Consider the following 13,989-nt stretch of genomic DNA (forward strand, 5'->3'; position numbering starts at 1 on the left):
AACTTACCAAAGAGATCGGGTGAGTCTTCAACTTTGTCCATGGTATCTGTGAACAATAACAGAAACAGCTGCTTAGCTTTTTTAAGCCTCAGCCAATGGGAGCTGCAAAATTAAATTAAATGCAACCGAACTGCCCAGTATTAAATCAAGCCAAAATGGCGGGCGAGGTACCTCGAAAAAAAGGAAAAGAAATCAATGAGTGTAGCCTGAGTGGCAGTTTGCTCCATTCAGCACCGGAGCTCCATTAATCCTCAACACGCAGCCTCTCGATTCATGTCCGTGTCACATTTTACAGCAAAAGAGATTAAACGCTTACGTTCACACGCAGTTTTTCCCCCCACAGAGCGACTCTTTCTTTGAGACGTCATAAATCACAAAGTGTGAAAATACATAGCATTTACGGCTCTAACTGAATTAGAGACACGGGCCTCAGCCAGGAGGGGCCGGCAGGAGTTACTAGCTCAGGCCCGTCACTCTGAGTCATCAAAGAAAAAACATTTCTTGACGTTTTAAATCAGTGTGGGCATTTATGGGGAACCAATAGATCAACTTTTATTCAATTTGTGTGCGACGGTCGTTTAATGACGTAGTGAGAGTGCTGGGTTTAGCGCCTCTGTAACAGGAAGACACAAAGAAGAAATGGCGATCCACGCGAGGAAGTAAGATATAGATCTCTGTTCTCTCTTTTTTTTTTGTACTAGTTTAACAGCAGACAATGCATGCAGTACAACAGCTCCACTGTTCACTGAGAAATCTAATGCTCCACTTACGTCTGTTGTAAATGATCTGGGTATTATGGGTGCAATATTGCATTAGTCGAGTAAATGTAACAGGCGACCGGAAGACAGCAAAGGAAGTCTGGTGACAAGTAAAATGGAGACTCAAATGTGTACTCAGAAGTGCAAAGATAAGGTTGAGATATTATGTGAAAAGAACAAGGAGGAAAAGAGAGAAAAGAAAAAGCTGAGGTGGAGGAGGAACAGAGGAGGACGAAAGTGGACCTTGGTCTGAATAAAAGTCCAGTCACGAAGCAAACTACGCAGTTTCATTCACTGTTTCCAGGGTGTGTCAGAGTCTGCCCTTATAAATGCTACTTTGCTGGCGACCGTGACTGCATGAGGGGCACCAGACAGCTCCGGCAGGACAGGAGATAGGTGTTAACTGGCGACTGCTGTGTCGGGACTGGAGTGTCAGCCTGTCTGTATTCATAAACAGAGAATATCTATGCAGCTTCCCTTTAATTTAGGCCTGAAATAAAACCATGTAAATTAGTTTTGTTCATAATTTTAAATATCATTCAGTAAAATAAATGGTATTTCCGTAATCTGTACCAGGTATAGTTCAGGCTGTTTAAATAGGGTTGTTGCAAGCCCAGAACAATAACACAAATGATCAGGGAAGTGGTAGCAGCAGCAGTAACTCTGGTGTTCTGCAATGTATAATTACTGTTTTTTGGCATAAGGAGTTTGGTAGCTATGGAGAGAGTTATATTACAGCTTAGGCTCCCCGTCAGAAATGGCTATGTGACGGCATGCTAAAGCTCGGAAAATATTCTAAATATAAACGCATATAAACTGATATTGTTTTTGGTTTTTTTTAAGGTGGTTACCGCACTAAATGTAGATAAGTAGCTCATACAAACCCTTTCCAAAAAATCCAAACAAACCATTTAAATAGCTTAATAACTCATCTTAGCTTCCCTTTAAGACTTGAAACAGAGAATGACACCTAGCTGGGTTCTGTCTGACGGTAACAAAATCTGCCACCTGCATCTCAAAAGTGTAAAAACAACAAATTGTTGTTTTAAAGAATGTTTTGGCCCGACTTTTTACTTGCTCTGAGCAGTTGCCAGGCAACCAGCAAAGAAAGTTACTGTGTCTAGCCAAGAAAAAAGGCAGATAACCACATTAAAAAAAAAAAAAAAACTTGTTGTTTTGACGCTGGTACTGATTAAACAAACAGGATATCATATGTTAAAAACTGAGCTTTAGTGGGATGTGAAAAAGCTACCCGTTTCCAGACTTTATGCTAAGCTATGCAATGAAGCTGCTGGACGTAACTTAAACATGTGAGATGTACGAATCGTCTCAAGTAACGCTTCGCCAGAGAGCAATTATTTCCCATAATGTTGAACTGTTCCTTTAAAAATGTACTAATCTAACATGTGACGGTGTTCTTCACCCTGATGGCGGCCTTGTTGCAGCACACACGGTTGATGGCCAGCCAGGTGGGTAGGTCCAGCAGGCTCTGCAGAACCTCCTCGTCCAGCTCCAGGTTGGTCAGCTGGCCCTCCCCCTTCAGCGTGCTCAGGTTGATCTTGTCCGGCGACAGGTTCTTAGCAAACCTGCGAGACACAGAAGAGAAGCGCAGCTTTGAGCGCGGGGAATATTTATAGAGACGAGTTCTTGGCAAAGTGACAGGCCGACCAGACAAAACCCCAACTGTTAGGCTTTGTGTGAACAGAGGGGTGCCTTTCCAAAGCAACAAACACTTCACTCCTTCAAGAACATGTTATTAATAGTTTGTCATGACAATCAGCCAATATTGTTAACTGGGAGCCATTTTTGAACATGCAGAAAAAGCATTTATTTTAGAATGAATCATATTTCAGAACAAAACACATGTCCTCTTAATAGCACACTGCGTCTGTGCACAGGAAGGACAAAGTGTACTCAATCCTCACGATAACAACCAACGCTCAACTTTACTTCACAGGAATGGCTGGCAGCACGATTCATTTAAATATTATCATAGCAGGTGTTATATCCAAATCGCAAAATGTGTGACAAGACAGTATCATAATGAAGTACTGTGGTGCTGCAGAGCGCTCCTGACCTACAAATCTTGTACTCCAGATGTAAGAAAACATGTTTTCTTATTATAGATCCCAACAAATGTCACATCATGATGATTGCAAAAGTGTTTTCAGTGAAAGTGAAAATAATGATGCAAAAATGATTTTTTTGATTCATCATAAATGATATCACAATAATGTATTTTTTTAACCGTATCGCGCCGTCGTCTTGAGTCAATATTGTTATAACCTCACTGTCATGCAGGAAATGTGTACATGGGGTCTTTGTATGTTGCACTGATTCTGTGTTCAGTCTATTTGCGCTTCAGCTTAAGTAAATAGACTTGAACACACAAACTCAATGTCCATGACCCAAGTGTTTTCTGCCCTTACAGTTTGATTATTGGTTAATAGTTAGCGGAGTTGCCAGGTCCTAAATGGTTTATTGACCTGTGCACCAGTCTAATAGAACCTCTTAGAAGAGGGAAAGTATTGATTTCACATTCTCGAGCTGTCAGGAGCAACTCAGCCACCATCCTGTGGCATGTAGGGGCGCAAAACACCGGATGCCCTCCTGGTTTTTAATCTATAATCATGTTTAAATCCCCCAAAACTTGTGGTTTGTGGTTGCTGAACAATGCAGTGAGACAAAAAACAGCTCTCGAGTAGCATCAGATCCAGGCTAGGAAACAGTATTTAATAAACAGAATCACTTCATTTTTAAAACACACATATACAGTACAGTGAGGCTTACCTACTGTACCTAATCTGAAAGTAGGCCAGTTCAAAGCTCAGTTTCACAACCAACACACATTCCCGACAGGGAGACATGATAATCATGGCCATAACCAAAGATTTATTATTTTATTGCCTGACTAATTTAGATATACACTGTAAGGAAGGCGTGCGCTCGTAAAACCTATACTTTGAACTTATTCCACATCAGTGGCAGTGTAAGACCTGATTTATGGCAACGATATAACAATTCTTATATTTGAGATACAGGAATCGTAACGCCAATATAAAGCCCAAACTAGGGCAGGCTCCGTAAAGACGAAATCTGGGGCACATGGGTATAGTAAAAGCTTTTAATAAGGGCGAAAGTTTATTTTTGGTTCCTTCCTTACTTACTTGTAGGATGATCCATTATATCTGTCTCTGGATACACTTGGCATTTTGGGGGGGATATTTTGCCATTGTTTTACAGAGTTGGTAGAGACGCGACTATCAATGGGGTGACTCAGTTTGGGAAAGATATGCAACAAATACAGCTGGTAATATTGGTTTCATTTTTAACATGATTTCAAGGATCAGGACCAGAACCCCTCCTATCACCGTCTATCAAAAAGACGTGGGTTATGATAATGGAGCCACTCAGTAGCTGGACATTTGTACAGAGACAAAGGTTTTTATTCTGATGGTCTGAGTCTTCACTGATGGAGAACCTAATCTAAATCTAAAAGGTGCAAAGAGACTTAGCAAAGTGAGCAATGCTTTGTGATTCAGCGGCCCACATTTTAAATGATTCACTCCATCAAATTCCTGGCTCTTTCCGCTCAACACCTTGTCCCAGCGGCGTTAGATCCTTCTCTAATTCAACATCCCTGTAAATTATTCAGCGGTAGGTGGCAATAGACATAAACAGAGACTCGACACGGTGGAACAGGAAACACGAGAAAAAACAACCACTGTCTCACAAACAAAAACGCAAATAATATCATGTGCACATGCCCTCGCATGGGCATATACACACACTCGAGAGAGACAGAAACTCTTGAGAGATGGATGTTGTTGCTGCTGGAGCGTCTCAGCCATGTGACCAGTGAAATATTCATCCCTGCTGCTGATCAAGTATCAAGCAGCTAGCCAGCTAACTTCACATGCTGTTTCTCTCTCTCACTCCTTATCTGGCTCCTCTGTGTCTCTTGGGCTACCTCTCGCTTCCTCTCCCCTTCTTACAAAGTCATGAATAAACCAGTACCGTAGTCAAATAATATGCTGTTGATCAGCTGTCTAACAGCAAGTCTGCCAACACTAAATAAACTAAAACACACACACACACACACACACACACACACACACACACACACACACACACACACACACACACCCTACTCAATACTGAGAATATCAGCAAGGAGCAGAGGGTGTTAACTTCACGTACACGTCATCTTTCCCTTTCATCTCGCCAGCCATTATTCCAGTCAGAAGGGGCCGAGCTGACCGGACCAAATGCAGGACCATAAAGAGATTAGGACTAGCTACTGATTGCCGATAAAAACTTAATTACCCACGAAGCAGTAAATAAATTCCCACATTCCTGTTTGCAGAAGTTAGTTTTAACACGTTACTCATGTAAGAAATCATAAAATGTGGTTGGGTTTTTCCAAGTTGGTTAAGTTAGAAAAAGGTGCAAAATGTCAATCAATGCTTCCCAAAGCCCAAGATGACCTCCTCAAGTGTCGCGATTTTCTCATAACCCAAAGATATTAAATTAACTCTTACAGAGGAGTAAACAAACTAGAAAATATTCACAAATAAGAAGCTGGAATCGGTAGTAACCTAAGTTTTTTTTGTGTGTAATTCTGCCAAAATCAGCTTCAAGAAGTCTCCAACAGCAGACTTCCCTTAACCACAAAACACTGAGGGCAGACTTCAGTCCGCCACTCTTTCTGCTGATGTCTGTGGATCCTGCGAAATGGAAACAGGGAGACTCCCAGCGTTTTCCTTCTCCGACTGACGGTGCGTTCGTGGCGCAGCCTGATGACATCAGTGCCAGAAAGAGAGGAGCCTGAGCAAAGACGGACAGTGTGACTCAAGCAGACGACCAGCTTGTTTTTTAGCAACCGAGACCGTGGCAACGTAACAAGAAGAAGAAATAAAGGCAAAGAGAGAAAGAGCATAGTATCCTGGTACCCTCAGGGAACTCCTCTAGGATTCAGGAATGTGGTTTTTTCCAGAAAAAGGATCTGGGATGTTACCACAATCTTTCCTGCCAATTCTCATTTGACCAGGCAGCCGGCCGCTTGGCTCGCCAACAAAAAACAAAGAATGCGACATTTAAATAGGCCTCTAAATATTTCACTTGCCCATTCAGCGTCGAGAGAAGAGTGTAATGAGTCTGTTACATAAAAAGTCTGATAACTCTTCTCAGTAAGGTCAGTGTCCCAGAATGGATATCAAGGTTCTTTACAGACTAGTTGACAAAAAGAAACAGCCACTGAAGATGCTCGTGGAAACTGTGGCACAAAAACACAACACATTTTAAAACAACACACAAGCCTCTCTAATATTTCATATGAAGCCACTTTAACTTAATTTACTTTTGTTGTTTTCAAAATATATTTGGATTGTCTTGTCAGAGATCATGTCTTATTATACATCCAACGTTACTGCACTCCTGGTAGAGGACAGCAGCACTGCAGTACTTTGGAGGCAGACTGCCTGCAGTGTGGGTGTGTTAGTAAACCAAACAGAAACCTTAAAACAACCCCGACCTAAAAATAACACCCACACACGAACGAACCCTTTCCTGTTCCTTCTAACAAGTTGGCGTTGTCTCGCTTCTTTACCAGATATTCACATTCGATAACATCACGCTGAGGAATCTCCCTTTGACGGAAGACAACATGAACATGAGCCGACCGTCCCTCTCATTTTGTTTCTCAGCGTTTAACACGGTCCTTTAAAGGCATATCTTACACCTCTGTTATTTTAAGATGTCTGTGTCGCTATAAAAAGAGTGATCTGACCGAGGGCTGAATAACAGCGTGTTTTGGTTTCACACGTGGTAAAGGTGACAAAATAAAGATTAAAGGTGTTTCAACCATAAGGGTCAAAGCTACAACATATGAATTTTACATTTTGATGCCATTGGTGATGGTCCTTTTCATAATGATGACAATTCAAAAATATGTATATAATGCACTTAAACCTACTTCTATAGACTTTACACAGTATAATCAACAATGCTGTGTCTTACAAGGACAAAACTAACATCGATTAGTAATCAAGTTATCAAAGATATTTGGAACTGAAATACATTTGCAGTAAAAATAGCCATGTGTCAAAAATGTTAATAACCACTGTTTGAATGTGACTAATTTTCATTAACTGTTACTCTAAACTTCCACTCCACTACATTTATTTGATAACTTTAGCTACAAGTTATTTTCACTAGTTGCAGATTCAGATTCAGCGTTGATTTGCGATTACTTGTGACGTGTAATCAATTGGACCAATCAAGCGAATGTTTCATTGGAGTCAAAGTACCACATTTTTTGGTTAAATTAATGATAATCGGACAGGCCAATAATCGGTTTATCCCGCGAAATAGCACCCTAATCCACCCCTAACATCTTGATATATCAAATTAGCTTTGAAAAGCCACTTAAGATAAGTAAAATAAAGTTTTAGATATAAACTTGAGGACTTTGGCAGCTCTGTATGATTTGGCAACTCCTTAGCAAATCACATGTTTTGAGACGTAATAAAACAAATAGATGTTTTAAATGGTATAACATTATAAATTAAGTGACTTAAGTTGAAAGAAAGTTGTTTTCTTATATAACATACTGTCATAAGAGCACGTATCGTGCTTAGAAAAGGCATAAAGATCTCGATAAAACAGCTCTTTTAGCCTTTATTGTCTCATCTTTTCTGCTTTATGACACCAACTGAAACACATTACGTAGCACTAACACTTATTAAAAAGACTGAGTCATCTCTTAAGTTATCATCAAGAGGGATTACTTGAATTACTATCCTACATACCAGCACAGGTGCAAAACACGCACACACATCTACAGCTGTACACATAACACACGCCTACAAAACACCTCCACACATGCACACACATGCCAATAGGGACAACAATTCACCAACGCGCAGGCAGGCAACCTGTCCAAGTGATGGGAGTTTGTATTGGCAGCGAAGGCCCCAGAGTCCTGGAATATTCATGACCCCGTGGAGACGAAGAGAAGGTTAGCGTGAAGGAGAAAACAATCCAAAACCCACCACAGCGGAGGACGCCCAGGCCCAGAGGGACCCTGGTCAAATGTCGCCGTTGCACACAAACACGAAAACACACACATACACACACACACACGTTTCACAGCTACACAGTGATGAGACACCCACAGCAAGGCAATCAGTCATGACTCATGCCGTAATAGCCTTCCCACCAGCAGTGAGCAATTACACTGGGAATAGTGGAGTTCATCATCATCATCGCACTGCTACTGCAGGATGGGGAGAGTCGGGCCTGAAGAGGCTCATGATGACAAACACAACAGCAGAGATGGATCCATCTCTCTCACCCCAAATGGCCACTAAACCTCCACTGATGGAAAAGTGATTTCTGCACACAATGGAGAGCACGTTCACAATACTGGTGTTACAATCGACCTTAGCTGAGTCAGAGTTGGAAATTGTTCCCTAAAACTAACCAGGCTCCACTTCACTGATTGAAAATGTAATGGAGGAAACTCTGGTGGGAACAGTTGGCGGTCCCAAGATTTCTGATAACGAATAAAACATCGTTATTACATGAAATAACAGGCTCAAAGCACCACTGACGAGATGAAAACTGAGTATTGTCATTTAACACTACGTGTTTAACATAATCCCTCTGTGGTACACATTATGATGCCAGTTGGTATAAAAAAAGGTTTTATAACTTTATTTTGTGAACCAGTAAACACAAGCCTTTCATACAGCCTGTTCCAGGCAAAGTATTGCGACTTGATTCCGCCACGGCATTCTGCAAGTAAGGTAATGAAAATGTCAAGTGTAACAGTGTCGAATTGTGTAAAAAAGATTGAGCCAGCAGGATGTGACATGGGTGTAACATGTTGATTGCGTTCAATGTGTGGGACCCACAACAGGAGGTTTAAACAGCAGCTCGCAGCAAACGCAAAAAAGAAGAAAGACAACCAAAAAACGTTGATAATTAAGACGAAGCCATTTTCTTATGTTGTAAAAACTGAAAAACTAATTGATGAATCAAGACATAATTGACAGATTCACTGACAATGAAAATCATAATTAGTTGCAGTCCTATTTTCTTTCCTGACAAATGTTGCCACCATTTGTTACGTTGCTGCCATCGCCACGACTTAACCCCAAAACAGACCTCACATTCCAGCCTGACCATAAGCATAATCTCCGAGGTCATGAACGCTGTCCATTAGCAGGTAGAGATAATCCTTTCATTCTCAGAGACCTGTGACACTCAAACCTACTACATTCCCCTGTGGCCGAGGATGTGATTCATGCCGTTGACCGCCTGCAGGACTGTTGAGCTGTGGTCTTGTGACATTAATAAGCAGCCATTCACTCTGTAATTAGGAAGGTATGGAATGCATAGATAGGGGTCAGTTCAAAGCAAAAATACACTTTGAGGACCCCAAAGTGAGTGTGCGGCATTTTTCCGATTCCCTCAGAGCAAAAATAAACTCTTGCAGCATCACTTTAGAAGGCTTTTAGTAGGGAGAAGTTTCCAGACAGATCACTGCGGATGACCTGCGTTATGGGTTGTTTCCATCGAGCTTGGTACTTTTTCACTGTACCACTGGTAGCAAACCCTGTAATTCTGAGTGTATGTCTCTTTCTCTTGTACTTTTACTGTGTGTGGCAGTAGTTTGGTCTATAAAATATCGGAAAATGGCTCAAAAATATGTTCATGAGTGTTTCCCAAAGCCGGAGGGGATGTCCTCAAATGTCATAACTAAAAGAATTTCAGTTTAACATCATAGAGGAGTAGAGAAACCAGAAAATATTCACATTTCAGAAGCTGGAATCAGAGAATGTAGAATGAATCAAAAGTAAGTCCAGCTTCTGAATTATTAACATTTGCTGCTTTTCTTTGCTTTAAATCTTTGTAAATTGAATATCTTTGAAATATAAACTCTTTGATAGACAAAACAAGACATTTAGAGACGTCACCTTGAGCTGTCTTACCTTTTTTCAGACATTTAAAAATGGTCGACAGTTAGGTGCAGCCCTTAACTTGTGTATTTAATGTCAAGATAAGGAAACAGAAAGTGAAAGCAACACATTTTTAGCAGTTAATAAACAAGATAGGAAAAGTAGAGGACAGCGAGTGGGGAAAAATGGAATAGGGAAATAAGTGAGGAAGAAATTGGGTAAAGTAAGGAAGAGGGAAGAAAGTAAGACATTCCAAGTCTCCAAGTAAGACCCTCCAGCGCTCCATTTGGGAATGTATTCTCTCCGTCATTCATACCAAGTTTGACTCTCATTCCTCATCTGGAACACCTGGATTTAAACTCCTGTATTAGAATATCAATCAGCTCCATGTTCCTGCGCTCCAACTGAGTCTTACATTTCACTTCTCTGTGAAAGCAGGAGAATCTCTCTCTTTGGGGTAACAAAGTCGTGAAAACGTGACCAAGTATGTCTAACTGTGTTTGGCCATTTAACCATGCATCTATTTGTAAACTGTATGTGTGTGTGAGCGAGTGAGTGTGAAACATGACCTGTCTGGCTGAGGGCCAGGACTCCTGTCAATAATCTAAACCGGCCTGTAATGCAGACAAACACACACCTTGACATCTAGTCACCCCTAGGGGCTACCTGAGTTCGACCCTCTGTCAAGCACTTCATCGATACGCTCTCACGTCACAAAAAACACGGAGTGACTGGAGCTGCGACTATTAGTTTATCAAAAGACAGTTAGTTGCCAACTATTTCGATAATTAACTCATCGCTTCAGTCGTTTTTCAAGCATAAATGTCAAACATTTGCTGGAGATTTTCCTGCTTTTCCTTGTCATTTATGACAGTGAATGATGAGTCTTTGGGTTTTGGACTGTTCGTTGGGGAAAAGAAGCGATTCAAAGAAGTTATTTGGAGCTCTGGAGAATTCTGACTCACATTTTTTTTTTCCTTACATTTTGTAGACTGAGCAATTAATCGTGAAAATAATCAGAAGTTGAAGCCCTGCCGACAACTCCAAAATATCCCTCACTGTTAACGAACTAATCCTGGCACATGAAAAGTCACACATAATGCCTCTTCCAAGAGCTCCCATTGTACAAAAAGGCCCTCTCAACTAGTTTAATATGTCTCACATGCTTCAGTGCACTTGTCTTGGCCAGAGGAGGAACAGCCATTGCAGACTTCTGAGTCAATGAACTGTAAAGATGTGGTGCAGCCTCTCCTGGTCACAGACAGTATTCTACAGCAATGTACCCTCTGCAGCTGTTCAGCATGGGGGCTGAGCTGAAATGTTGACACCCACAACATAACCTGTAGGTGTGCTCACACACCTACAGAGTGGATGAATAAGCCTGCGAGTGGTGCAAGCTATTCTTGGCCGGTGCTGATAAAGCAGCACGAAACAGCAACCGTGCACATAAAGTCTAAACCATCCTCGAGATGAACCACTCACGCACGCATGATGATAATCTATTGTATTTGCAGCCACATAAATGGCGATTTGGCATTCTGACACCAGCGCTCTCACTGTGACATCACAACACCAAACTGAGCAGGATTGGCGAATGGACGGCTCAGCTCCCGCCGCTCGATGCCCCGACCAATCAGGGCAGGACAAAGAAGATCAGATGGCAAGCCCGAAGACAGATGACATCACGACTCTTCAAGTCACTTCCTGTCAATGGTGATGCTAATGCTGCTGAGGGCATGCACAGTCATCTGCAGAAACACTTTTGCCTCAACACACACACACACACACACACACGTTAGAGTACGAGGACAATGAAGGGCATGCCACTCACAACGCTTATCTTGGCTGCAGCAGTGTGTACAATTATGAAGGACAAAGCAGTCCTAAACATCATTAACCAGTGGGTGACTAATTGATCACACATCGGTCACCACAGAGACGGTCTTTCATTGTGCTTTACGCCGGGACAAAGCTGTCCACCTGCATACTGATGAGTTGTCTAAAAACTGAATCACCAGTGAGCTGCATTAGAAATATGACAGCTGTCATTTCTTACACCCAGTCCCAGTGTCAAGTCCATCTTTCAGTTTTTATCACAGCCTATTATCATTCCACACAATCCATTGCTCGAAGGTGTGGATGTGCTGCTTGAGGTCATTAGCAGTTTAGTTCATGGGAGCAAAACGGTGCTGCATGTTTCAGGATCTCTCCCTGGGACAAAACAAGGAAGTAGTTCATTGAAAGTCCCTCGAGGGACAGTGGAAAATGCTATATAATAGATGTAAAATGGGTCGCACTGAATGCTGCACATAAGAGCAAGACATTAGAAAAATAAATGGGGCCTTACACAGCAAGTGGTAGCGCCATTAAGCAGATCCTGAACCAATATTAGAGTCATTTATCTCCTGGCACCCGAGAGGCTGACACGAAATGCTGTCAAATAGGTTTAATAAAAGGTGACTATGGGAGATGTCGCTCTCTAGATCATCTTGTGTTGTGTGCCGAGTGTCTATAGAGGTGTAAAGAGCAGATAAGCAGGGTTTAAACCCGTGAAAACAAACCGGCCCAAGCACTTATTATAACACTCATCATGTCAAATTAAACTCTACTTATCTCCCAGTTAGGATTTATGTTCCTGTTTTTGTTAGTTACACAAGACTGGAGGATAGTTTGCCCTCAGAGGACGACTGAGATTGACTCAAACAATCTGACTCAACCACCAGACTGGTTCAACCTGCTAAGACAAGTGTTTAGGGATTAGCTCCTCACCAGCTAGCTAACACCCGAGTTAGCAAGTTAGCTGACTAGCCACGTCTCGGGTCAGTGAGGGTTACGTCAACTGAAAACGCAACTGACAGTCTGACAGACAACAGGGATGTGCGCTAACTCACTAGACCAAACGACTAAACATGTTCAACCATGTTTAACAAGGAGTACAATTCGTTTTGGTTTCGTTTGAAACCTTAAACTAACATTTTTATGGCTAGCTAACGTCTGTCTGACAGCTGAGTCCCTCCGTCGCCCCTTTTTTCTCCGCTCCCTGTCTGGTAACGTCAACCACCGTTCAGGACTGACCTGGAGAGATGCTTCAGGATCTGCTTCTTGATGAGCCCAGCCATGGCCGCACGAATCCGATATCCGAGCTGCCGCCGCCGCCGCCGCCGGGTGTCTGAGCTGTCTGGCTAGCCTGCTAGCGTAACCGCTAGCTTATCCCACTCGAGGTATAAACACACAGCTCAAATTCTCATCCCCGTGTCAGTCTTCATTTTAACGGTGTTCCCGCGTCATTCTCTGAGAGATGAGGGAGCAGGGGCGGAAAGACGGCATTCCACACGTCCGAGGGAGAGCTGGGCTCGGAGACAAAGCATATCACGTTAGGCCATTGCATGCAGATTCACTGATAAAGCTCCAAAACGGTCCAGATCTCTGCAATATCATACACCGAACACCTGGACAGTCAGCGCGTCGGAGGAGCAGCGTCTGTTGTCACGGCGTCTGGGCGGGGCGTCATGACTCATTCACGGTCTGCTCGGAAACCCCGCAATTTAGAGATGAGGATGGGATCGGCGTCTGATACTGGAATCATTTACACTCGAGGAAAAGCATGTTATTATCCGGAAAAGTGTTGGTCTTCAACTAAGAGGCTTTAAGATATTGCTTTTATATCTCATTAATTCAGTTAATGTTGATCCTTTCTGTCACATGATAGCTGAACTGGAATTTACCTATTTTGGGACTGCACCTTGAGTCAAACCTTCTGGTATGACCTTGCCTCAATGGGTTTTTAAAATAACAAAATAAATCCTCAGGTTTGTATTGCTATATGTTATTTGTTCTGATGTAACAAAATGTCTGTAAATAAAAAGTTGATGAAAAAGATACATTAAAACACTGCACAACAACAAAGCTGGAAAAAAAAACAGATCCTTGTGTGAAACTGTCAACCTGTTTTGACAATAAAGTTGTTTTAAAAATGGCAACGCCTTCACATTTTTCTCTTCTTGGCACTTTGTTGAATTCAAATAAAGTTTAAGAGAGAACACAAAGGCCCTTTACACTGTTAACGCTGCATTTAACCCAGTAATGATCCATAATGATTAATTGAATATAGAATTGCATTTATTTATTGTTTATGAATAATAGTTCCGCATTATATCTATGTGTACATAGCTTAATGCATTGTGGATGTGGCTTCAGACTTCCATCTACTTTGTAAATGTTTGCCTTCACAATAAAATGTTCCTTTAGTGCCATCTAGTGTTTAAACC

General features: G+C 41.9%; 1 protein-coding gene across 4 annotated transcripts in view; it reads right to left on the bottom strand.

Annotated features, from left to right (window-relative positions):
- The window catches only part of bltp3b (bridge-like lipid transfer protein family member 3B), a 33,233-nt gene extending 19,958 nt beyond the window's left edge, over nt 1–13,275 (bottom strand). Inside the window, exons 1-3 of one of the 4 annotated variants that reach the window (XM_030439702.1) lie at nt 12,797–13,275; nt 2,182–2,344; nt 8–46 (exon numbers count right to left, since the gene is read on the bottom strand). In XM_030439702.1, coding sequence (XP_030295562.1) covers nt 8–46; nt 2,182–2,344; nt 12,797–12,840 — 246 coding nt within the window. In that variant the 5' untranslated portion in view covers nt 12,841–13,275. The remainder of the gene's footprint in view (nt 1–7; nt 47–2,181; nt 2,345–12,796) is intronic. The other 3 variants (XM_030439703.1, XM_030439704.1, XM_030439705.1) reach the window with 3 other exon arrangements.
- Nucleotides 13,276–13,989: the final 714 nt, after the last annotated feature.

Source organism: Sparus aurata, chromosome 14, assembly GCF_900880675.1.
Source record: "Sparus aurata chromosome 14, fSpaAur1.1, whole genome shotgun sequence".
NCBI lineage: Eukaryota > Metazoa > Chordata > Actinopteri > Spariformes > Sparidae > Sparus > Sparus aurata.